The sequence below is a fragment of the Sycon ciliatum genome, chromosome 7 (assembly GCF_964019385.1).
Source record: "Sycon ciliatum chromosome 7, ocSycCili1.1, whole genome shotgun sequence".
Classification (NCBI taxonomy): Eukaryota; Metazoa; Porifera; class Calcarea; order Leucosolenida; family Sycettidae; genus Sycon; species Sycon ciliatum.
This window is the reverse complement of record NC_088649.1, coordinates 8,769,436-8,795,049: the sequence shown is the minus strand read 5'-3', so window position 1 is coordinate 8,795,049 and position 25,614 is coordinate 8,769,436. Positions and strand designations below refer to the sequence as shown.

General features: G+C 47.6%; 2 protein-coding genes across 2 annotated transcripts in view; one reads left to right on the top strand and one right to left on the bottom strand.

The window, feature by feature from the left end:
• Window positions 1-2,465: 2,465 nt before the first annotated feature.
• On the bottom strand, window positions 2,466-12,832 carry LOC135820909 (uncharacterized). The gene is made up of 2 exons (XM_065333960.1): window positions 11,525-12,832; window positions 2,466-5,285 (listed from the first exon to the last, which is right to left on the bottom strand). Exons 1-2 carry the CDS (start codon window positions 12,563-12,565, stop codon window positions 4,101-4,103), a joined length of 2,226 nt encoding a protein of 741 aa, XP_065190032.1. The 5' UTR covers window positions 12,566-12,832; the 3' UTR covers window positions 2,466-4,100.
• A 637-nt stretch (window positions 12,833-13,469) lies between these two features.
• Window positions 13,470-25,614, top strand: part of LOC135820908 (cilia- and flagella-associated protein 61-like) — a 55,284-nt gene continuing 43,139 nt past the window's right edge. Inside the window, exons 1-11 of the mRNA XM_065333959.1 lie at window positions 13,470-14,180; window positions 15,085-15,197; window positions 16,796-16,961; window positions 19,948-20,024; window positions 20,800-20,867; window positions 22,269-22,347; window positions 22,969-23,067; window positions 23,457-23,527; window positions 24,471-24,535; window positions 25,188-25,326; window positions 25,590-25,614. The exon at window positions 25,590-25,614 is cut by the window's right edge and continues 24 nt beyond it. Coding sequence (XP_065190031.1) covers window positions 14,028-14,180; window positions 15,085-15,197; window positions 16,796-16,961; window positions 19,948-20,024; window positions 20,800-20,867; window positions 22,269-22,347; window positions 22,969-23,067; window positions 23,457-23,527; window positions 24,471-24,535; window positions 25,188-25,326; window positions 25,590-25,614 — 1,055 coding nt within the window. The 5' untranslated portion in view covers window positions 13,470-14,027. The remainder of the gene's footprint in view (window positions 14,181-15,084; window positions 15,198-16,795; window positions 16,962-19,947; window positions 20,025-20,799; window positions 20,868-22,268; window positions 22,348-22,968; window positions 23,068-23,456; window positions 23,528-24,470; window positions 24,536-25,187; window positions 25,327-25,589) is intronic.

The window sequence follows — 25,614 nt, the reverse complement described above, 5'->3', positions numbered from 1 at the left end:
GCACTTGTGTGCGTGAGCGCGTGCACAGACCCGTGCGTTTCATGTACGGCCTGGTTTGTACATGCTGAACAGCGTACATGTGGTCAGTGGGTGCCAGCGGAAGATAAAGAATTGACCGTACAGTGAAACCTGTCTAAGACGACCGCTCAAGGGACCTTCAAAATGTGGTCTCTGTTACCAGGTGGTCTCCTTATCCAGGGCTATTCGACTGGGAATAGCATCCCTTGATCCTGGTTTCAGTAGTCTTCTTGGACAGGTGGTCGCCTTTACAGGTTTTACCATATAGTCGTTGGAGCAAAACATAGCCACAGTAAATCGTTCAATATTTCCCTCAGAGCCTTGGAGCCGTGGCATCATTCATGATCCACAGAAAGAAGGCAACAATGCTTGTACAGACAGACCTCGCTTATCCGGTCCTCTTTTAAGCGGATGCATTGCCATGCGGAAGAAAATCGTTGGTTACCGATTCACAGCATATTATGCCATGCATACACACAGTACGTGTGTTGGATTACTGTAATTTTACAAATTTTCGGAGTACTTTTATTTTGGGTACTTTCGGTGCGTCTGTTTCATGCCTAAAATTTCAATACACCGAACAAACACTAACACACATACCGTAAAAGTCCGTAAATAAGTACCTGCCCGAAAGAAATACCCCCTTCATTCTTTTGGCTCTGTCTGGTGAAGTCAAGTCAGGCCCGATAAACATACTGCCCGAAATAAGTACCGGTATGGTGCGCACATGCAGCACGTAGCATGTACATCGACATGAAAATGACTTCTCCACTACACACAAATCAGGTCCGAAAGTTAGTTCCTGCCCGAAAGTCAGTACCCACCCGAAAGTTAGTACGGGTGTGGTCACTAAATTCAAAAGTAAATACGTACTTATTTACGGACTTTTACGGTAACAATAGGGAATTGCTTCTCTGTACCTAAAATCTCTGTTCACCTAACCTAGCTGGCCTTTTGTCCTCACACCGAAAATATTGAGCACCTAAAATTTCTGAAACTAGAGTATCCAGTTTCCTCGCCTATGCGGATATTGTTTGTGAAGAACGGGTGTGTGCGGTTATGCGACGTCTGACTGTATGGTGAATGAAGGCAACAATAACGCGGCAACACATCTCCGATGAACGCATGCAGTTGGGTGCCCTGCCATAGGTCATGTGACGTGGAAAAATTGGTGTTGGCTACTAAAGCAAAATGCAGCAGTTGGGGCCTTTCTGCCGCTCACCGGCTGCTAAGTCTCATAATACATGTACTAGTAATCGAACGCACACAAATTTCACTGCTGTTGTTCTTAGTGTTATTTCTCTAACTTAGATTTTCTCTAATAGTTCAATTTTGTTTCCGCGTCCTTTAGTACAACAACGATTCCTGATGAGTGTTGTACGAAAACTTGTTTGAATACTAGTACCGTATTTTACCGGTTGTAAGTCGACCCCGGTTATAGGTCGACCCCCGTATCCGGAGGTCTCAATTCTGCGTTTTAAAGTTTCCACCCAACGAAGCACTACCGTTATATACCAACCACTCCCTGCTACTAACATATCAACAAATCATGTAAACATTCCTTATTGGAGGGTATAACGTCCCAATCCTTGAAAAAGGCCAATAAACTGGCAAACATGTGTACACATGGTGCACTCATGCATGCAGGGCAGGTCATTTTTTGTAAGATTCTGATAGTTCCCGGTTATAAGTCGAATCCCGGTTGTAAGTCGACCCCCACCCTTTCTCCTTCTATTTTTAGTCGTAAAAGGTCGACTTACAACCGGAAAAATACGGTAATGTCATTTATTACTTGAAGTAATTATTTTATTTGGATACAGTGTATGATTGCCTCGATTGCCTACTCTATTTCTTCTGGCTTTTTATAATGACACGTTGTAACTGTACTCTCTGCATAGCTAGCTGTTTCGACCGTGTCATACAATGTCACTGCGCAAATAGCCGGAACAAGCGAAAGGGGCACGCGAATAAATCGTAGACAGTAGACTCCTGATAATAACAAAACACCATTGTGCAGGAGAAACAGCTCTTTATAGCCGAAGATCATTATAACAGAAATGCACGTACACCGTGGTTCAAGCTGGGACGTGGACAACGGTTCGCTATTAAGTATTATCACAAAATCCGCTATAATTATGTGAGCTCGTTATAAGTGGAGTCGAGTGTCTACAAACATGCAAGTGAAATATATTCTGAAATTATTGCCAACCTTTACAAGGTCAGGTTGCTGAGCGGGACTCCATATTTTCAACGCTGACTGCCACTATCAGATGGCGAAGTAACGCTAGTTAAGTTGTGTCATTGCGCAAGGGTCGTGATTCTCGTGAAACATCCGCGTGGCATTGCATCACAAAACGGTACAAACACGGCACCAATCTTGCTAGACAACTAACTTACTTGACAAGTCCACATGGCAGACTTGCTTTGTCAATTATCATGGGAAAACGTACTTGGAAAAATAATAGTTGGGAGATAAGTGTCAAGGAGTTTAGACTCCAGTACTAGCTACTTAAAAGGACAGATAAGTGTCCGGGAGGGTAGAGATTCAGAATCCGATCGGTAGCCCACATAGTTTAGTTTTGGCTCGTCTCCAAAGCAGTGAATATTCATAGGTGCTCCAGTACTAGCTACTTAAAAGGACAGATAAGTGTCCGGGAGGGTAGAGATTCAGCATCCGATCGGTAGCCCACATAGTTTAGTTTTGGCTCGTCTCCAAAGCAGTGAATATTCATAGGTGCTTTCCCTCAAACGTTAAATCAATCAACACAAACAGTTCAGAGAGTTCAACGTACACTTATTAAAAAAAAATTAAATATATATTGTGAGTTCAGTTCAAGGTCGGTGCTGATCACAGATAGACTCCCAGCCCTGGGTCACACTTCTAGTACAGCAGCTGTTACCATGATATAACTCATCAGGTACGATAAGAAGCCAGCATTGCATGTCTGTGCACACTGGACGATGAGATCGTTGGAAGCCTCGCAGCAATTCAGCGTCCGTGTGTGCATGTGTGTGTGTGCATGTGTGTGTGCATGTGTGTGTGTGTGTGTGCATGTGTGTGTGTGTGTGTGCATGTGTGTGTGTGTGCTGTAGGGAGGGGGCAGCACAGGAGGGGCGCAGCACAGGGGGGAAGGGGGGCTCAAGCTGTGGGGCAGGCATGTCAGAGAGTACACCAGAGGTACTATAACTAGTATCATATGTCCCTGAATATATGTCGCACTTTGTCACATTACAATTCAAGGGAGAAAAGGGATTGCAACTTACAATCGAGCATGACTTACTACTGAAGTGGATATATCGAAATATTATTGCTCAAACCTGAAAATGAGTGTGAGACTTGTAATCGAGTGAGACTTTTAATCGGGGAAGTATGGTACTCTGCATAGAGTAGGCGCACGATAGTGACAATACAGACCATGTATAGGGGATGGATGGAAGTGGAGCTGCACATTGTGTTGCATAGCCACCACTACTTGCGGGCCGACTGAATGACAGGCCCGGCGGAACCGGTCCGGTTGGTCAGGCCATGGCCGGACCAACGTTTTGGCCACCGGTGTGTGTTTACTGCTGAGGAGATCATGTGTCATGCCCACCATGTCATACAAAAAAGAACGAAAGGCTAGGGTATGACCAGACCTATTAAATATTGCTTCCGTCCGCCGGTCCTGGAATGGACGCCGTGAGAGTTGAAAGCAAGAACCTGTTACCCACTGGGCAAGTGTTCTCCATGGCGGCACAATTGCCGCAACGCAAAGTAACTCTCTCACTCATGCCACAAAGCGGCTGGAAGGCTGCTGGATGTCAAGCATGACTGCCGTGCACTCAGTGTTACATCGACCTGGGTGTCAGGCTTTCGGCATTTCGACACGGCCAATATCCGACAGGTACCGGCACATCAGCCAAGTCACATCACGGTAAACAAGACCTGTCATACACTTCTCGCATGGCTTACTATTCACTGATCATGAAACAGGCCGCCGCGTTTGGGGGTGGTTGTGGTGGGGGTGTAGAGTTTCAGCATCTCACCATGGCCTGTGTCAACCAAACCTGGCACTCATTTCTCGCATGGCTTGCTATTCCCGTCAGGAAACAGGAAACAGGCCGCCGTGTGTTTGGGCCGGGTGAGGAGCGGCGGCAGCATCGAACATCGCGTCCATGCACATGTCCACGTACACTCTGGTCGACACGTCGCCTGGGTACGGCGGATAGATCACCACCCGCCACCCGGCGCGCTCCAGCGACGCGCGGCTGCACTCGACCACGCCGTTCCACGTCCGCTGCGCACCACCATCACCAGCCACCGCCGCCGAAGCACCACAGCCACCGCTCGCACTCGTAACACGCCCGTTCCCGACGTCTTCACCGCCGCCGTCCTCGCGATCACCAGTGGCGGTGGTGGTGTTGGTGGTGGACCTTGGCGTTGTTGCTGCCGGTGAGTCGATCCACTGATCCGCGTCCAGCATGATACACGCCACTGGCACTCCGGGGAGCGTGGCCGCCAATTCCGGCCGCATGAACGACGGATGCAGGCACATGGGCCAGGGCGCGATCGTCGAGTCGCCAGTGCAGATGAGCGCCGCGACCGCGAGCGGGCCGTAGGGCACATGCACGTTAGTCATGACGCCGTGGTAGTGCCGGTGGAACAGGCTGATGGGGAACGCCTCCAGCGGCCCCTCGGTACGGAAGCGGTTCACGTTCTCGAGACGGTGCACGACGGACAGCGCGTGCTGCCTGCCCACGAAGTGCACCAGCTGTTCCAGGAGGCGCACGTGCGGCACCATGTTCTGGAAGTAGGGGTGCTGCAGCACGCCAATCATCGTGTTCACCATGGACTGCGGCGGTGACACGCCCTGGGCAACAAACGCCCAGTTCAGGCGAATGAAGCGCGATGCCAAGTCCATCTGGGACAGCGTCGAATCTCGCTCCATGTGAAGATCGAAGCTCAGGTACTCGTGCAGGGCACTGCACAGTTCCGGGACTGGGTATCTGAAGAAGCTGAACATGAATAGGATACGCTGGCAGAACGATGGCGAATATGGACTCTGCGGCCAGTTTGCAACGGTCCTTAGCATATACTTGGACGTCGCCTCCATGAACACATCGTCGCGGATACGCAGCTGAGTCAGTAGTTGGCATGACGACGACAGGCGCAGCACGTCCCGCAGGGTGGGCGTGTCGCGGCGCTCCGACATGGCCTCGCCGACCTTCCTGGTAACCATGACGATGAGGTCGACGACGGGACCGAGGGAGATGATGGTCGGCATCACCTTGAAGACAGAAAACAATGGAGGAACATCTGCTCAGCCAATTAGTCTAGTACACTAGTATTGGACGTTTCTTATCCGGGCACCTAGGAAACGGGCACTGCACGTAGAAGCTGGATGTCGTCAAGCTAAGCCCCTTTCTGCATTTGTCACAAGCACCAAGTCATTCCTAGGGTTCCCAGTAAAATGGCAACGGAGTTCCCTAGTAAAATAATAAATTCTACTACTGCTGCTGCTGCTGCTGCTGCTGCTGCTACCGCTACCACTACCACTACCACTACCACTACCACTACCACTACCACTACCACTACCACTACCACTACCACTACTACTACTACTACTACTACTACTACTACTACTACTACTACTACTACTACTAGATCAGGATAATTCAGCTACTGCAAAAGCAGAAATTTCGGTGGCGTGATATTTTCGGTATTCTCCAAAATCGGCGGTTCGGCGGAGGGAAATTTTCGGTATTCTCCAAAATCGGCGGTTCGGCGGAGGGAAATTTTCGGTAAAACCCGCGTTCCAGGTAAGTTTACGAGGTGATTCGCAATTTTTGGACATGTCGCAATTTTTGGACAAACCAGTTAAATACGGAAGTAGAGTCCTCCTGAGTCGTTGCCCTTTCCTTGGTGGACAAATCTTTGACAAGAGTGTCTTCGTGTGGTCCTCAAGTTTCTTCCTTCCTATTTTTAGCAGCGAAAGGCGTTTCTTTCTGGGCGTTCTCTTTACTATTCTTAGGTAATGTATTGAGTAATTTCGAAAATTTCGATTAAATAGGAAATAAGGCCACCCTTTCTTTTTTCGTTGTTTAACGTCCGCGCCCGCGTACCTTTTTGCCTCCGACTGGAAAAAAAAACAAGAAAGTAGTAGTACCAATAATATGCGAAGTTGTAAATACATGATTGTGTAGTTTCACAGTGTGCCGATCATGACCTTAAACTTATAATCTTGCCTCCCGGGCATGCCTTTGTCTTGTGTTCTTTTTCTTTTTTTGTTGGTTTTTAAATATCGTACGGTGTGTGTCCTAGTAGTAGTAAAAATCCAGATGTAATGAATTCATGACATGCTAACTCCATGCTATGTACCTGTTTTGTTGGATTCATCAGGCATGTGCTCCAATGTACCATCAAAGAGTGTTGTTCTATGCCTGCAAGTGCCGTTAGACCCAGAAATATTGTATATATCACATGCTTTACTGGTCAATATGTTTGATTGGGGTTTCCAGTTTTTGGAATGGGCTTTTGTTTTTTTTCCGCCCTCCCGCGTACCTTTTCGCGAAAAAAAGGACGTTAAACAATGAATTAACAAAGGGTGGCCTAATGGAGGATTCCGTCAACTCTACGTCGCATGACGGAGAGAATGTCGACATGGGGGATGGTGTATCCCTTCCATCAACCCCAGAGACTACGTCTTCCACCTTGAATCCGCCTGGAAGAGTCTCCTCGTCTTCTCAGCCCGTGCATTTGTGGAGGAGTTCTGGTCAGGAGAAATCTCTTTTAGCAGTGCGAGCGTTCCACTCACCTGGCACCAGTGACCACTTCCTAACAAATAAGGACGCAGCGGCTAGTTACGGCGCTAGCCCTTCACTCTTTGCGAAATATGAGAAGGAGATGTGCCACACTGGAGTGCTCTCCTCTGTTCTTGAATATGACGTCCATGAAAACCCTTGAGTGACCCTTTAAATTGTGTGTCACATTGAAAAACCTTGCTATGAACGTTAGAACTCATATCAGCCGGTCTCATAGGCATAGCCTTACCCCATTTTCATGTCCTGTGCAAGTTTACTTGTCCACACCATTGCAGACTGCTGCTAGATGCTATTTAATTTAGTTGTCCAATAATTGCTCGCATTGAAAAAGCAGTAGAAAAAGACACCTTCGATCAGGTCAAGTTGTGGCCACACGCTTCAACTCTAGGCCTTCAGGTGGGTGTGGTGGTGGTAAAGCATAAGTGTGCCAATAGAAAAGTAAGAAAAAAATTTATATTACAAACCAACATAATAGGGTGCTATTTAATTTGAGTGTCCAAAATAGCAAATGACCTCGTACTATACCGAAATTTTCGGTGCGTTTTATTTTCGGTAAAAACTCGGCACCAAATGCTACCGAAAATAAACACTACCGAAAATAAACACTACCGAATATAAACACTACCGAACATTTCCGCTTTTACAGTACCATGTGTGATATGATTTTTGAAGAAGTTTATTTGGCACGTACTGTAGAACTGGTAATTCTAGCCACTATTAATTTTAGCGTTTTCCCACTGTCAACTGGTTAACGACGTGTTATTTTAGCGATTTGCAGCGATTTTACTCACGGATCACCAGTGCACTACTAATGTCTCAACGGATTAGCGACTTGAAACTCTAGCGAAAATGAGTCGATCGCTAAATTCGCTAGGGTTTTTACGTCGCTAAAATTACCCGTTCTACAGTATTGGACATTTTCAGGTTACAAATTTCTTTTTTTCTCCCTTTCTCTTTTTCTTTTTGAGTATTTGCAGTCTGTGTTGTCTGTGTTTTTCTCTCTTTCGTGGAGGCTTGCTTGTTGTATCCTTGGCTCTCGGCCGTTACTTTATCGCCATCATAATATTGGGCAGCATTGCCCGTTTGGTCTGCAATACAAAATAAAATTTCAACAACAACAACAAAATAATCCATTGATAAAAATGTTTGGATATTACAGGTTGGCAGTGACGACATAAGAGCTTGCGCACACGAAAAGTTCAAACCCCCAATTTCGATGCAGTTTTGCCATAATAGGACCTCAAGCTGAAGGTGCCAAGTAGAGAGACGTGCCCGTATCTGAGGCGTCCAGATAAGAGGCGTTTGAGTGTACAGCTATCCCTAAGAGGAAGTTCACCCTAAATTGAAAACTTCACAACCTATAGGGAAAAATGCACTAAGTCCGATGGTGAAGGACCGGTTGATTGGAGCAGCCGTTCCCGAGTTATACCAGCTTGAAGTTAGCACTAAATTTGGTGATATCATGATGACGTCATTAACTTGCCCAGACTAGGCCGGATTTACGACGTCAGAGAGATAGACTTTGCATGGGAGTAGATGGGGAAATTTCAGTATTTTGGCTCTCCATTGTCCCAAAGTCGGATCTTTTTCACACTTCGGTATGGGAAATATGGCACCCTGCCGGTATCCCGACTGGAAAAAATTCTAGTTCGAAATTCATTGTTGCAGAGAAACAAGAAAGAAATTGGTTTTTCCCCATCTCTACTCCAATACAAAGTCTATCTCTCTGACGTCATAACAGCAGGTGAAATACCACCACCATCACCACACTCCCTCGTCACTCCCATCTCCGAATCTGAAGTCGTCACTGCCCTCAAGCGTCTGCGAAATGGGAAGGCTTGCGGTCCGGATAAAATCCCAGCTGAGCTCCTGAAATACGGATCCGAGGTGCTTGCGCCGGTCATAGCAAATTTCGTCAACGCTGCGCCTCTCGCAGGGTGCCAATTTATCGACGGCTATTGGACCAGGAATACTCATACCTCTTTCTAAGCCTAACAAACCCAAGGGTTCTGTAACAAGTCTGCAGCCCATCGCTTTACTAAACTCCATCTGCAAAGTGATATCGATCATCGCGCTTCGGCGCATCACGGAATCCGGGGCACTCTCTCTCGTCCTCTTGGTACTACACAGTCCGGCTTCCACCCGAGCCGTAGTACAGCCACGAGTTCATAACCCCCCAGAGTGTGCAACTCGACTATGGGTGCTGTCCCGACAGAATTTCAAGTTGACGTCATTTTGATGATGCGATGCGCACTGTACATGTTATTGTGTTATCAGACGTATCTGAACCTGTGGTGGAAAAAGCCCCGTTTGACCCGGAACAAATTAATGCAAAGAAAAACTTGTGTTGTACTGACACCCCGTACAAATGTCATAAATCACTGGTACAAGGAGCATTGCATCAGAAAAATGACGTCAACTTGAAATTCTGTCGGGACAGCAGGGTATGTGGGAGTTGAACACTCTGGGAGGTTATCATACTGGCCAACCCTCCCGGTTTTCCCGGGGAAAATCCCGAGAAATCAACACTACTCCCGGGGATTTCAAGCAAACTCCCGGAAAAGTCACAGTTTTTTCTGATACAGGATTTTCCTGAAAACTACATGGATCCGCCCCGAATGTCCCAGTTCAAAAATATGTACGGTGCCCATTCGCACTTCAAAATGTGCACGTCACTTTCAAGACCTGACCAGCCTAGCGCTAGCTAGCCTGCAAGATCTGCACTGACAAAGTGACAGGCGGGCGCCGACTGATCGAACTGCACTGCAGGGTCGAACTGTGCTGTACGCAGATCTGCAGAGTCGAACGCTTTTTGGCGGGAAATGCTCTTTTTCACTTGTTTTTTTTGTGCCATCCAGGGATTTGGAGAGAAACCCAGGGATCCTGCATGTCTTGTCAAGGGATTGAGGTTTTGGTGGTTGGTCAGTATGGGTTATGTAGTCGTGGTACAGCGGATGTGGCATGGACCCAACGGTGGATCGCTGCAAGAGCCATTCGTTACCGACTGGAATTTCACATACTAGGCCTGGACATGTCCAAGGCGTTCGACACGATTAACCGTCCGAAGCTACTGGAGGTGATGTCTGCAATCACCAATCCAGATTCACATGTCTCATCCAACATCTACTCCACAACACAACTATCACCGCTAGGATTGCAAGTGCCACAGCTGAACCGGCCGTTTGAGAGCACTATCGGGACACCACAAGGCGACAGTCTCAGCCCCGTTCTTTACATCTGCTATCTAGAAGCTGCACTGCAGGAATGCAGAACTCGTCTCGCGCCCCGCACTGCCGGCAACGCAAGTTTACCACCAGAGACGGGCAGATAATATCTCCTACTATTCAACCTGCAGGCTGTGGCTTGAGAATGCTCTGTCCGTAATAGCAGACACACTGCACGATTGGTCACTAAAAAGTAAATCCAGATAAAACAGAGTGGATCCATGTGTCGCGTTAAGTCAGCTGTAGAATCGAACTTTCGTAATGCTAGTGTCCTGTTTGTCTACACAACGGCTCGTGCCTTCATGGTGAAGAAGGACGTCCTACCCACTCTCAAAATTATGTCATCTTATTTACAACTTCGAGTGCCGGCAATGCGAGAGCCAGTATGAGGGTAGGACCCTTCAGCACCTGGAGGCACGGATCCACCAGCATGTGCCTCGTCATGTTATGCCTGTTGAGGCAAGGTCATCGAGGCGCAGGCGAGGACGTCCCCCCAAAAATGGTTTTAAGACGAGCACTGCACCCTCCCTTGTGACGGAACGGACTGGGTTGCCGTTGTCTTCGTCGTCTTCACCGGTATGTTCGTCATTGCCTTCGTCTTTGTCGCGTCCGTCTTCTATCCCGTCATCCTCGTCGGTATCCTCGGTTTCGTCGTCATTGACTTCCTCGTTTCCTCGTTACCGTTATCGATTTCGTCCACCTTGTGGGAGGGACCAAAATGTTACATGGTATCCCTACAGTCCATTCATAAAAAGATGGGTCCTGGCTCTGGCGAGCTCCCGTATTTGGCGATTTTTCGTGATTTCATCGTACACAGTGCAGTGCTGCGAACTTTGACATTTGAAAAAGGGTCCAGAAAGGGTGCCTGAACTGGGGTTCGAACCGCAGAATGCACTGTTGCAGGCGGGGTCAAACGGCCTGGATTTTGATGGTTTTCCCAATTCAGTGCTTTTGGGGCAAAACCTGGCCGAAATCCTATTCTTGCTATGGCTTGCTTTTTGGACAAAAAAACTTCAGAAACATAATTGGAAGAGGATTCCATATGGGATTGCAGAAAAAAATTCTAAAAAAACTCAACGTTTGACCCATTTATGGCCAAAAGCTAGAAGTTCATTTTTTTCTGAATGGACTGTAGTTTGTGTATCAGTCAGCATTGTGCTAGCTGTTGCACCTTCTTACAACACAACATCTTGCCTATACAGTCAACTTATCTTATATCGACACTCGGCGGGGCATCAGAAAAGTGTCCATATTAGCGAAGTGTCGTTATACCCGAAGTCTCACTATAATGTATTACAGTTGGATGGGACTTTGCTCTGGGCATGGAAAATCTGTCGTTATTCGCGAATTGTCGTTATATCCGCAGTCGTTATTAGCCAAGTTGATTGTAACTGTTAGTGCTGGACACAAACTACGGATGACATTTAACAATTTGGTCCTTTCTTTTATAAATTTAAAGCCAATTCAATGACAATACTCACCTTGAAGCAGCGCAGCAGGGCCAGCATTGAGGTCACGCACACGCACTCCGGGATGTGGTGCAGGAGGACGTGCCGCGTCGATATCAACGCCGCGCCCATCTTGGCCGACACGTGATAGGACGAGGCGAACGACACCAGCTTCAGCATGTACACGACGTCGCTGATACCCACGGCGTCGGCCTGCTGCTGCCCAATGTAGTTCAGTACCCGTACAACGTACTGCTGAAACGATTCAATGGTCTCCAGTTGTGTGTGCATGAGCAGATCGTCCTGTGATGCCACGCGGCCCAGCGAACGCAGGTGAAAGTTGCGCGTCAGGTTTGCAAAGCAGCGCTCCAGCATGTGCTGGCGGTCGGCGGAGGACACCGACTCGAGGCGCATGACAAACTCCAGCGTCTCCTCCACGCGAACGCCCGGCTGCTCCAGTGCCTCCATCAGCACCTGGGCTTCGTCGCTCAAACGCCGGCTGGTGGCAGCGACGGCGGCGGCGGGAGATGACGATGGCGGTGCGGGTGTGCGTCCTCGTGCGTCCCGCTGGCCCTCGCTGGGTATCTGTGTTGGGCGGTGACGGGGGCGTGCTGCTGCGAACGGTGAATCTGCACTAGTCTCCGGGACCTTACTGCTGCTGGTGGTGGTGGTGGTGGTAGTGGTGGTGATGTGTGTATAGCTCTTATTGCCGATCGCAGCGAGAACGTCCTCGGCGCTCTCTAGTTCAGGTGTTCTGCGCTCGCTCTGGGTCTTCGCTGCTACCGGCATTGCTCTTATTGTGCTGTGGCTAGCCAAGCGCTGATGAACACGACACGTGTGGAGCAGGCCAGAGTCACGTGACAGCAGCAATGCATCGTGACGTAGTCTGGTCGCCTGGTGACGCAGGATATGTCGTTGTGGGTGACGATTCGCAAGGCTGGCATATCCACATCCACGTCTGCTGCTGCTGCTGTACGAATATGTGACTTGGACTAGCCGAAGAGGGGCACATCCTGGGCTGCCTGCACAAGTCAGTTCTCTCCGCGCGCCACGGCTAGCCAGTAGGTGCAACATTCCACGCCAAGTCGCCGTGTACGCGACCAGCGCATTCAAATATTTCGGTCCTAATGTGACGAAACGTTCTTAGCTGCTAGTGTCACACTATTTAGGTCAGCAGCATGAGACGGTTTTCACCTGTGCGATCTCGACGCCTGCACGAATTGCCACCATACGGTTAACTAAGCAATGAGCCTAGTTCGAAACCGACTGGAAGATCCCACCAAACACAGAAGTAACAATGTCCTTATCAAAATTTTCTAATTCAATGTTTGGAGAGCTAGATAGAGGATACTGTAATGTGTAATGTTCGGAAATGCGTGTTGATGTTTTCCACAAAAATAATGTTTTGTAGCGCACGCGCGATCGCGAGCGCGTAAAAGACCCTCGTATCCTGGATTCCTGGTATCGTAGACTCTACTCGTACTCGTACTCGTAGAGCATCCGCACTGCACTGCACTGCATGCATGCGCATGCACTGACGAGTCTGTCCGGCCGTCTAGCGTCTGTGTTCACGTCGTTACCATGGACAGTGTTGTAGTCTAGTCCGAAGTCGTAGCAACAACAACGTAACGCGGTCGGCCCGGCCTGCCTCAGTCAGAGTCAGTGCCTGTGCATGTGCATAGACAGACTCAGTATGCGCATGTGGGGTGTACTGTAGTGCAGATTCTGACTACACTACAGCCTACAGAGTAAAATCAGTGCTACATAGTGGCAGTGGCAGTGGTCTTTTTGTGTTGATCTCACACTCGCACTTCGCTGTGTAGGTCTACTTTTTTAGTACTGTATCATGTATGTATCCGTGGCGCCAGTTTCGAAGGTCAACAACACACTAGCACGAGCATCGAAAACAGGAGATCAGATCCTGTCAATGCTCTACAGAGCTCCGTCTAAAAAGTATAATGCCTTATATTATTAATGGTCTAGACTCTAGCTCCCCGGCTTGATACAATCTTCTTTTTTTTGTGCATGCTTCCTGCCAGCCATGCCATGCCACTCTCCCAGTCTCAGTCTTGTTGAGAACTCTTCTTATCGTGACAGAGCTGGGTAGTTTGGCTAAAAGTTGTCGTGTGCTCGTGTGCTATCAGTGAGCAGAAAGAGTACAGTACATGTCATTGCACGACTCTGAATACTATTACCAGCTGTGAATAGCGGCCCGGCCTAGTACTGGACACCCTTGACTGGCTTGAGCCATTCAGTTGCCGAATCATTCGCGCCGGCCCCGGTCTCTGTGTGAAGAGGTTCAATGTATGTGATTGTCGTGTGAACTGAAGGCCTCAGAAAGGAGTTTACTTGCTCCATTATTTCAGGGCTGCACCAACTTGTAATTCGTTAGTGGAATTGTTTCTCTTATCGGCGAGAACTGCGTGACTCAAACCAGCCGAGTCGGTGGTGAGGGCGACCATTGGTTTTAGACTGTGGGGTGCACCGCTGACGGATTTATCTTGGCCACGGTCGATACACGTCACGGCGCCGCACCATGTCGCAGGGCTCGCTACCGAGCAGAACGGGCAACGGCGGCGGCGGTGCGACCGCTACTGGCAATGGCAGGGCGTCGGCACTGCTGTCGGGCGGTGGAGGCGGCAACCTCTCAGCCAAGGATCTGCTCTCTCGTCCGACCACAGAAGCAAAGGTATCAAGGAATTATAACTTATATTATAATAAGTAGTACATCTCTACATCAGTGGTGTACTGTCGAGGACATGGAAATCCGGCCTTCAGTGCGCACAGAACGTTGCATGCAGTGCACGGTCATGTTGATCGTGCCGGTACATGCGTATGCGTACTCACGGCTGCATGGCCAGCATCCTGGCCTGGAGCTGCTTGACCTCCGACCGGATTTCCATGTCCACCACAGTAGAATTACGACAGTGGAATTACTCTGCATTATTTTGACTTATTGTACAATCAAGATTACATAGCCCACACCCCCAGAGTGTGCAGTGCCTGATCCAACTCGCCAGGGTGCGCACTAGCACTGTACCCTTGTACCATAACACCCGCAACGAGCCCATTTACGAATAAGGATCAGGCCCGCCGGAACCGGTCCGGTTGGTCAGGTTATCACCGGACCAACTTGTTGGCCACCACACATGTTTACTACTGTGGTGGGCATGTATACCCAGGCGCGTGCCCCGTATGGGTTCCTGGGTGCCCGGAACCCCCCCCCCACCCCTTTTCGCTCAAAATGCAGGATTTAGCTTCATTTTTTGAAAAATTCCCCGGGGAGGCCCCCCGCAAACCCCCTTGAAGGGCACCGGCGCACACGCCTCGTACCCGCCATATATACAAACTGTATGAACAGCCATCATACTACCAGACCAATAAGCCCATTGCCCATTGCCAAATATGGAAGGTATGAGTAATGCATGTGCGTACGCTGGGGTCAGCAATGCACTGTTCAACACCCCAGACGACCATGCCCAGTTGGCTGTGTGGGGTGTTTGTGGTACAAATTACGTCATTGCCCAATGGGCTTATTAAAAACTGTTCCCGGCGGTCCTGCCGGGTGTGTTGTGTTTCTTGTTCACGCCAAGGTTGTTGTGGAAGGGACACGTCAATCTCACCAGCTGGATGTGGACAGCATACGCCAGCTACTCAATCCGTTCTCCTCGTCGCTCTTTGGAAACACGGATCCAGCCATTCTCATGTGAGTACTAGTAATGACTTGACTGTTTTGTTGGCTCTCTGTGCTCTACCCATCTCTTTCTCTCTGTGCGTTCCGGCCAATCTCTGCAGCTAGTCTTTATCTCTCTGTCTCTGTCTTTCTACCCATCTATTTATCTATCCATCCATCCCATCCATCCCGGCATCCATCCATCCATCCATCCCGGCATCCATCCATTCATCCATCCCGGCATCCATCCATCCATCCATCCATCCATCCATCCATCCATCCATCTCTCTATTCATCCACCCATCCATCCATCTCTCTATTCATCCACCTCTATTCATCCATTCATCCATCCATCTCTCTATTCATCCATCCATCCATCTATCCATCAATCTACCCATTCATCCATCCATCTATCCATCAATCCATCCATCTCTCTATTCATCCATCCATCCATCCATCTCTCTATTCATCCATCCATCCGTCCATCCATCTCTCTATTCATCCATCTCTCTATTCATCCATCCATCCATCTATCCATCTCTCTATTCATCCATCCATCCATCTATCCATCCACCCATCCATCCATTCATCCATCCATCCATCCATCCATCCATCCATCCATCTAACCATCCATCTATCCATCCATCCATCCATCCATCCATCCATCCACCCATCCATTCATCCATCCATCCATTCATCCATCCATCCATCCATCCATCTATCCATCCATCCATCTAACCATCCACCTCTCAATCTACAGTAAAACCTGTCAAGGCGACCACTTGGATAAAGCGACCACCTGTCCTAAAAGACCACTAAAAACTGGACCAAGGGATGCTATTTCCAGTCAAATGGCCCTGGATAAGGAGACCACCTGGTAACGGAGACCACGTTTTGAAGGTCCCTTGAGCGGTCGTCTTAGACAGGTTTCACCGTATTTATCTTTCCATCCACCCACTCATCCATCGATCTATCTCTCTATCTCTCTATCTGTCTATCTGTCTCTTTCCAATCATCTGCATGCATGCAGCACTCACACGTGCACACGACGGTTGTATCAAACAAGTCTTATCCGGACTCCTCAGATACGGGCACCTTCAGCTTGAGTTCCTATGGCAAAATTGCTTCGGTTTTGAGGGTTTTGAACTTCTTCGTACGTTCAAGCACGTATTTGTCACTGCCGCCTTGTGTAATCCACACATCTTCATAGAATCAATTGACTCTTTTTAATCCTGAACATGTGCATTACCTGCCCGAAATTCTTCTTTAAAAACTGATATGATACTGTAGATGCGCTAGCTGTCTTGAGAGACAGGCAGTGCCCGGTCGTTAGGCCCTTTGTATGGGACGTCGAGTGGACTGAGCCCTGCCTCAACTCCGCCCGTCTTGCTCACGATATGCTTCATACGTTGCAGGGCATTGACTTCACTCCACTCTTCCTGCTTTTGATATAATTATGTTTAGTCAAGCCATGGACGGCCCAATGTTTTGACCAGACGCGTGTGTTATTAACTGCTAGTTAGGTCATCTGTAGCCACCACATCACACACAAAGTATGAAAGGCTAGGGTATGGTGGGACCAATCAACAGCTTCTTCTCGCCCGTGTTTATGCTTCCTTGTTTCCTTGCAGAGAGCGGTCTTCCTACTGCCTGAGTAGTTTGAGTCCGGAGAATGACGTGGTTGCGTTCGGCGCATTCTGCAACTACCCGAAGCAGCCGCGAATGAGTCGCCGGATTCCGCGCCACGACTGGCAGGGCTGGATACACGAGCACTATAGCAACACAGACGACGTCAATGTAAGTGCTGGGCTGGGTGTGAGGTCAGCAGGATGGCATTACAGTCAACTTTGCGAATAACGACATTCGACGGGGCATCAGAAAAGTGTCCTTATTCGCGAAGTGTCCTTATATCCGAAGTCCCATTTGAATGTATGTGAACCCATATTTTGTATAGTATGACATGCATATCGAAATGAAGCTCTTTTCATGCTCTACGTCAATTTGTACTTTATTTCCGTATTGCAATTGAGAGGAACTATAAAGTCAATATCCAAGGGAAATAAATTGAAAAATTAGCCTTTTGGAGCCATCTACAGGGACAAGTTCATGTTCATGTACATGTATGAAGATTAATGTGCAATCATGTACAGCTACATGTACAATAGGTGTGCTGATCATTCCAACTATTTTGAAGCAAAATTAAAAGCACCACCACCACCCCCCCCCCCCCCCCCCCCCCCGCCCCCGCTGTATCTTCTTGTATGTGTGCCTTATCCATCGCCACGGGTCCTGGTACTTCTGCATGACAGGTACTTGAAATAGCTGTCAAAAACCCGGAAAGTCGTTATTCAAGCAGTGAATATGACCTCGGGGCACTAAAATCGTGTCGCTATTCGCGAATTGTCGTTATTCAGATAGTCGTTATTAGCGAAGTTGACTGTATATGACAAGATACAATTTTTTGTATTTCCATCGGTAGTTGTGTTTACGAAGCATAGTTGCCGTTGACTTGCGAAAGTGCTTAGCCCACGCAGAGGAGCCTGCGGCACAAGTCCATGGTATAGCATAATATATTATATTGGTCCTAAGAAAGGGCTTTGTGTAGCAAAACAGGCCAGATTGGTACAAAGTGTATCGGCAGTTGTGATAGCCCCTGTGCTGTGTACATAATCAATACAAAAGAGAGTGATGTCCAAGGGGGCAGTATAGAATCAAGTTTTCTCGGAAACTGGCCAGCGTGACTTGGCGCGTCCGAGCTGCAGTCGATTTGAGGATGAAGACCTCCACCTTGGTGACATGCAGCGCCCTTCTTCTCTGATGGAGCCCCCCCCCCCCCCCCCAGCCTGCCATTCAATGAAAATGCAGTTGGTATTCACTATTCACTATTCACTACTAGAGGGTTCATAAAGGTATATTTGCTTGGGGTGAAGTCGGGGATCGGGGATTTGCCCTGTATGTTGCATCTTGCATGGAAAGAATAATTTGGAAAATGGAAAAAATGGGTCACAGGGTACTGTAAAAGCCATATGTATAACGAAGTGCTAACTCTAACGAGCCGAGTAACGAGGAGAAATCTGTCGTTAAAATAGAAATCGTTACACAGAAATCGATACATATACTGTCATGTTGAGCGTTGAGAATGAGTGAAAATCGTTACCTTTGGTACACGTACACTAGTCAATTTTGGGAAATCGTTATATATGCGCCTCGTTAGAATAATGGCTTTTACAGTAACTGTTTCCCATGCACCCCCCCCCCCCCCCACCTCCCTTCTATTTTGACCTGGCTAGAGCCCTGCATCCGATCCAAATCCGGCTTTCCTCCATCAGTCTAACTGTGTCTGTCGTCACAGCAGCCCGCGCATCTCCGCTGTACTGAAGGCTATGCAACATGTTGACCGACGTCTTGATTGTGTCAGTGTCCACTGTTGCAACAGATTCATCATCCACGACGCGAGTGATTGTGCGCAACATTAACTTACGCTAGTCAGCCTTTGAAGTTGCGAATGATTCCAGCGTCGCATGGCTGCAGGATCGATGTGGTGGTGGCGAGTAAGAAGACAACGTTTACGAAAAATCACCCGGTTCTCCGTGAGCAACACGACACAACACATTTCTCTTTCTCAGAATTTGCTGCATGAGGGATTTCCACGCAACGTCCGCTCCAGGGACATCGTCCGTCTCGGCAAGACCAGCCTCCACTAGCTCGCTTGCGATTTCCTTGCCTCTGATCTGATGATCATCCTATCGTAAGCCAACGCCTTCAGATTCTTTGCCTTGCATGCAGCAACTAACGAGTCGAGACCTTGCTCCGTCAGCTCACACTTTGGCTGTCGCTTGCGCTTCGTGCTATTGAAGCCAGATGCAGCGCGCTCCTAGATCTCAATTTGATGCTTGATAACCTTTGAGAAAGTCGACTGAGCAATGTTCAGCTCTCCAGCTAGCACATCCAGGCATTTTCCTGGATGTTCGTTGATGAACTTCAGAACTTGCAGTTTTTCCTCTACCGATATGCGTTTCCTCTGCGACTTCAGGCTACTGCTGCTCACCATCGCAGCAAACAACAGATCCTCTCTACCGAACCCTCGCCAACTTGAAACGAAAACACTCTGGGAACGAGCCGACTCGAAGTAGAACTCTTTCCTCCGACTTCTCTCTTATGCTGCTGCCCTGCAGTCACCTAGCAGGAAAAGAGTGTGACTCGTACTGTGTCTTGGTGCTTCCACTTGCGTGTGCAACTGTTGCCGTACATGTACAGCTGCAGTTTTGTTGGTTGCGATTCTGATTGATCCATGCATATGGTGTCACATGTGACATCATGATTATAGGAAAAAAGGTTTCTTCCCATTCACTCTGCAAACTCGAACTTGTTTCTCAATCAATTTTTACAACGTTTCGGCAAATTACCCTCATCATTAGCGTCTGCTCTGAAGTGTTTTTTTTTAAACTATGAATGAAGCTGCAGGAAGCCTCACCACTGCTACTATGCATATGATAATATTATGTCACACTTGATAAGTACCGGTAATCATATTGAATAAAAAATACCGTAACTGAGAATCAAATGTAGTTCTTCCAACACCTACGGTATAACCGATGCCTACCGTATAGGTACAAATGTGTGTGTGTGTGTGTGTCTGTGCACATGTGTGTTTGTTTGCATGTGTGTATGTGTGTGTGTGTGTGTGTGTGTGTGTGTGTGTGTGTGTGTGTGTGTGTGTGTGTGTGTGTGTTTGCATATGCATGTGTGTTTGTGTTGTTTCAACACTGTTCATCTCCTGCAGACGGTGAATACAGTATTCTGCCATCAGCTGCTTGCAAAGATGGGATTTCAGCTTGGAATGTTCACCGAGATCATAACGTAAGTTCTCAATTCAAGTCCTGCTTAGAAGCTGTGCTGCAACCCACAGTTAATTAGGAACTTGTGGCCGGGCAAGAGGGAGACACGGATGCAGTGAGTGGGATTTTTCGGTCTTTGACCACTTTGCTGGTGGGTCTGATCTACTCACCTCCCACCGCTTTAGGAGCTGCATCTTCGCCACTCAGGTGTGCAAGGCATAGGCATAGTGGTGGCCTGCGGAAGCGAAGGCTAGTTTGTGTGTTTCTGAACATTCAAGCGATGCCAACGCGAATCCCGCGAATTATTATTATTATTATCTTCGGCTTAGATTTTGGCAGGGTGGTGGCGTTCCTGCGGGTGCTGAAAACTCTCTAACTAGGTCTCAAGCGAACACATTTTGTTTCTCAGTAAATCCTCCTGCTCGTGCTCTCCTGGGTGAACATTTGGAAACAGCTGTTGCACGTGGTTAGCTGAGGACTGTTTCCGTGTTAAAGGCTGGAGGTTTAGTGAAAAGAGTTCTCATGAAGAGTGGAGAGTATTGACTTAAAGTGATCACATGCGATGGAAGCTATTCTCGTTCATATGTGCAAGCCAAACTTGTGTGTGAAAAAGCATCATCTGAAGAATGTTCATGGTTTTCTTGTTTACTTGGCATCAAATCAAATCCACCTGTGTGTGTGTGTGTGTGTGTGTGTGTGTCTTTGTGTGTCTGTGTGTCTGTGTACAAGCGCATGTGTGTATTTGTTTGTGTTTGTGTGTATGTACGTGCGCATGTATGTATATTGTTCGCTTGAAGGTCTATGTTCCTACAGATGCCTGACGTCGATCACATATTCTTCACAGCACCGGAAGAGGCTGATGTCGGTATGGACTGGATAGCAGAGCATGCGCTTGGTTTGGTTTTTCGCCTTTTTTGTGCTTTGGAGTTCTTTGTTGTTTTTGGAGAGTTGCATCCTCTCCATCGAATTGGTTTTGAAAAAAACACTCTACGCTTTCAAAACGTAGCCTGTACTCTAGAATTTACCTGCTGCCTTTCTTCTCCTCTCTTTGTCCCTGCCCTATCCACTTGTAAAGCCATTGATTCCCGCTTTACTCATGCCTCGTCTTCAAACAGAATTTTCTGTTCAGGGTGGGCCACTGAGTTTCTTGCCTGATCTCCCTGCACATGTGTGTGTGTGCCGCATGCACACCCAGGCACACGCACACACACACACACATGTCCCTCGGGAAAAGTGATCGTATTTATCGGCCAACAGGGCACGTTTTAGCACTCTACAGCCGCAATGGGCGGACCAGTCTGGTAGAAAAAGCGGTACGACAAAGTCAAAACGTCCTTCAGCGCAGCTCTTATTACGTAGTGTGACTGGGTGGTTTCTATTTTGTGAAACAAATTTCGAATATTCGTTCGGTTTGTCACATTCAAGTATTCGTTACGTCACTTCGAATTTTTTTCTTTTCTGTTTTTCTACAAAATCCACATATCTCCAGACACTGGGGTGAATGATGGAGTGTGGTGGTGGGGCCCATTAAGCTCCGCCGACCAGAGGTCTCGGCTTCATAGCTCCATGGACGCACCAAAGGGATATTGGGTAGGGAGGATTAAATTGAAAAAGAAAACAGAAGAAAGAAAATGGAAAGATTGTATTGCTCAGTGAGCAAAAAAATAAGTTGAGTATTGATGTGAACGCTGTTAGACTTTTAAATTCAAGAGGAGACTGTCTGTGAGGAGAGATTACATGTACGTCCAAGCAGGGTAGGACACTGTACCCTCTTACTCGCGTATGCTATGAGTGGCCCAGTACCAGTTCGTTCTGAGGAGATGGTGCAGTGCATGTACATACATGCACGTCGAACACAGTACAGTGCAGTGCGTACAGGCTGCCAGTGACTTTGTCCTGCATGCACACACGTGTATGCATACTGGACTGCCAATGTTGCACATAACATATATGAACTTCGAAGTAGCCTTATGTGGCAGTACATTTTACGTGGGACTGCTGTTCGTCATACCTAATAATAATGACAAGATCCATCAAATGACTGAGAGGAGGGCATGTGATGTCATCTGTGTTACCAAAAGAATATTTATTCGTTCGTTCGTTAAGCCAAAGAATATTCGCATTATTCGGCTACTGGGTTTTAACATTCGTTTCACCACTACACCCTCGTTTCTTCTCCCCCTTCCCCTTTCACTCCCCTTTCCCTCCCCTTCCTCTCCTCTTCATGTGCCCCTTGCCTTCATTATTCCTTACCTTCCTGCATCAGGTGTTGCGTTGAGAGATCTGTGCGGTGGTGACGGTGGTTCTGTCAAGCGCCGACCAGAGTCGCTGGCATCTGAAGAAAAGTGAGTTGCATGCACGCACCACACACAAGGACCATCATGCACAAGCACACACACACACGCACACGCACACACACACACACACACACACACACACACACACACACACACACACACACACACACGCCATCATACACACACACACGCCATCATACACACACACACACACACACGCACGCACACGCCATCATACACACACACACTTCCACATGCACATCGCTGAAGCGATGATATCGAACAAGCGATGTTAGACATAGCAACTTCTGCTGAGATCACACCATTCAGAGGTTGACGAATCACACACACACACACACACACACACACACACACACACACACACACACACACACACACACACACACACACACACACACACACACACACACACACACACACACACACACACACACACACATAATTATACACACACATATACACACACATACACACACACACACACACACACACACACACACACACACACACACACACACACACACACACACACACACACACACACACACACATACACGTGAGAAGGATTGAAATACCTAAACGCAAAAAAATTCTTGGTCCATACATTGCCATCGTTTGTTTTGTATCTTCTCCATCTTGCCTTTGCAGGGAACGCGAGTTGACTTCAAAGCCACTGCTACCATACCCCAAGTTGCTGCGGTGTAGTCGTCAACATCATGTTCCGATGCTGCATGTACGCCAAGCAAGGTCAGTGTACGCTGTGTGTGTGTGTGTGTGTTTATCGTGTGAGTATGGTGTGTGTGTGTGTGCATGCTTGCTCATCTCCATACACACCCATGTGTGTATGGATGTGTGTGAATGTGAGTATGTGTACACTTGTTGAAATCTTAAAGATTCAATCATAATTTGCAGTACTGTTGTTCGTCCAAGCACGGGGGGGGGGGGGTCAGCTTCCTAGCCTACCTAGACCGTTCTTATTTTCATTGTATTACAGTCTATGCGCAGTTGAGTCACGACGTCTGTATTGTTATGCTGTGCTTGGTGAAATTCCATCCCGTTCGTTCTTTGGGGCCCGACAATACTGTAGTGGTACACATCCTGTAGTGTTTCTACTTGTGCCTGCTGTGTTCCTGCAGGCAAGCTGACAGTGATGACATAACGGCATTGTTCAGCGATGAGGACAAGGCTTCGCTGTGTGATCAATATGGTAGGTTGCCAGAGTCAACTACACTGGACTGCACCTAGAATCATGACTATAGTATCCCTACGCAGTGTTGTCGATAAGGAGAAGACTTGATGTCGCTGTCGTCGCGGTTTGTTTGAAATCTTTTATTCGCAAGATGGCCTGTGGCCAATAAGAGAAGAAGAATTACAGGCTTGGGGATTGGATAAAGAGAAATCAAATTTTAGCTGCTTGCTGAAATAGTAACAGCGGCTGTCATAGCCATCGCCGTTGTCGTCATTGTTGCTGCTTGTAAAAATATTTTTTTTAAAGTCGATGAATACACCGTCAAAGCAAAAAAGAAGGACCAAGGGTTAACAAGTTTTCCATTGTTTACGTCCAACACTAACAACTATAAGCAAGATACCGGTGAGTAAAAACGTTCAACAACTAGCTCAACACTGACTGATGTGATACTGACATTCAACGATCTGATGGTTAGCTGCATCACGTCTAACTTGTAAACCCTTGGTCCTTAATTTTCACTTTAATCCCTGCCTCTCAATTCTTGAATTATTATTTAGACCAATAGAGACAACCAGAATGAAAGGAATTATGATGACCGAAAGCGGATAGTAGAGCACAGGGTAGTAACCGTTGTTGTGATAAATTTGAAAAGATCACGCAGACAGTTGAACTTCCAGACAATGGGCTAGCAGGGTTACTCCAAGCCAGTATTTACTGGAAAGGACTGCATGAAGCAAGTGTACTGCTTGTTCTCTGTCATTACGACTGAAGTTCTACATGATTATAAAATCTATGAAATAAGATGGACACACTTGTTCAGAAATGCACCGCAAAACTTCAACCAAAATGTATTCGTATACAGCAGTTTTGAAGTGTGAGGCAATGATCCAAGGCCAGGCAAGACTGTTCTAGAACGATGCATAGTGTCAGAGATATGTTTGCTGTGATGTTTCCAACACAGGAGAGCACTTCATAGCCGAAATTCTGAAACAAGACAGTGAAAACAATGTATCCCTTGTGGCCGAAGTAAGTACGATCTATCAGCCTCTTTCTGTCTTTGTACCTGTCTCTCTTCTTCTCTCCCTGTCCCTCTCCATCTCTTCCCCCCCCTCTCTCTCTGTCTCTCTCTCGCTCTGTCTCTCTCTCTCTCTTTCTTTCTCTCTCTCTCTCTCTCTCTCTCTCACTCTCTCTCTCTCTCTCTCTCTCTCTCTCTCTATCTCTCTCTCTCTCTCTCTCTCTCTCTCTCTCTGTCTCTGTCTCTCTCTCTCTCTCTCTCTCTCTCTCTCTCTCTCTCTCTCTCTCTCTCTCTCTCTCTCTCTCTCTCTCTCTCTCTCTCTCTCTCTTTCTCTCTCTCTCTCTCTCTCTCTCTCTCTCTCTCTCTCTTTCTCTCTCTCTCTCTCTCTCTCTCTCTCTCTCTCTCTCTCTCTCTCTCTGTCTCTCTGTCTCTCTCTGTCTCTCTCTCTCTCTATCTCCTTACAGTCTTCCATTCCTCTGCTGTCCTTCATCGTGCATGCTTACCTGGGTGGGTGGCTAGTTGACAAGCGGACGTCTTCTTCAGAACAATTTTGCACAATCATTCGTTTCAGCACTGTGTAGTAAGTCTTGTATGGTGTACATTTCTCCCTTGGCTTACAGAAAATAAAATATCCATTCTCTGCCTCTTTCACACGTTGTTCAGCATTACGGAACGCTGGTCGGTTTCGTCAACACAACTTGCAACGTTGACGTGGCAGCGCTGTGCAAGAACTACCAGCTCGAGATCTTCAACAATCTGCGCCCGCGTCCGCAGACCGTTGTCGACAATAAGCTTGTTGATGGTAAAGGTTTTTTCAGAACTTTGACGCTACATTGTAGTCTTGTCATCTTTACACTACACCTCTAACTTGCAACACACGAAATTCTCAGCTACACCATATACACCGATTGTTTCCAATTTTTTTACCCAGGACGGCATCAGGGAAAGTGCTTGATGTTTTCCCTGTTCCACTTGTGCAGCTTGGTGTGTCCCTCACAGCTAGCTGTCAACCTGCGAATATCGTGCGGTGTCTCTGCGTGTTTTTCACTCTCTGTCCTTGTCCAGATCAGCTAACAAAGTCTTCGGAGGT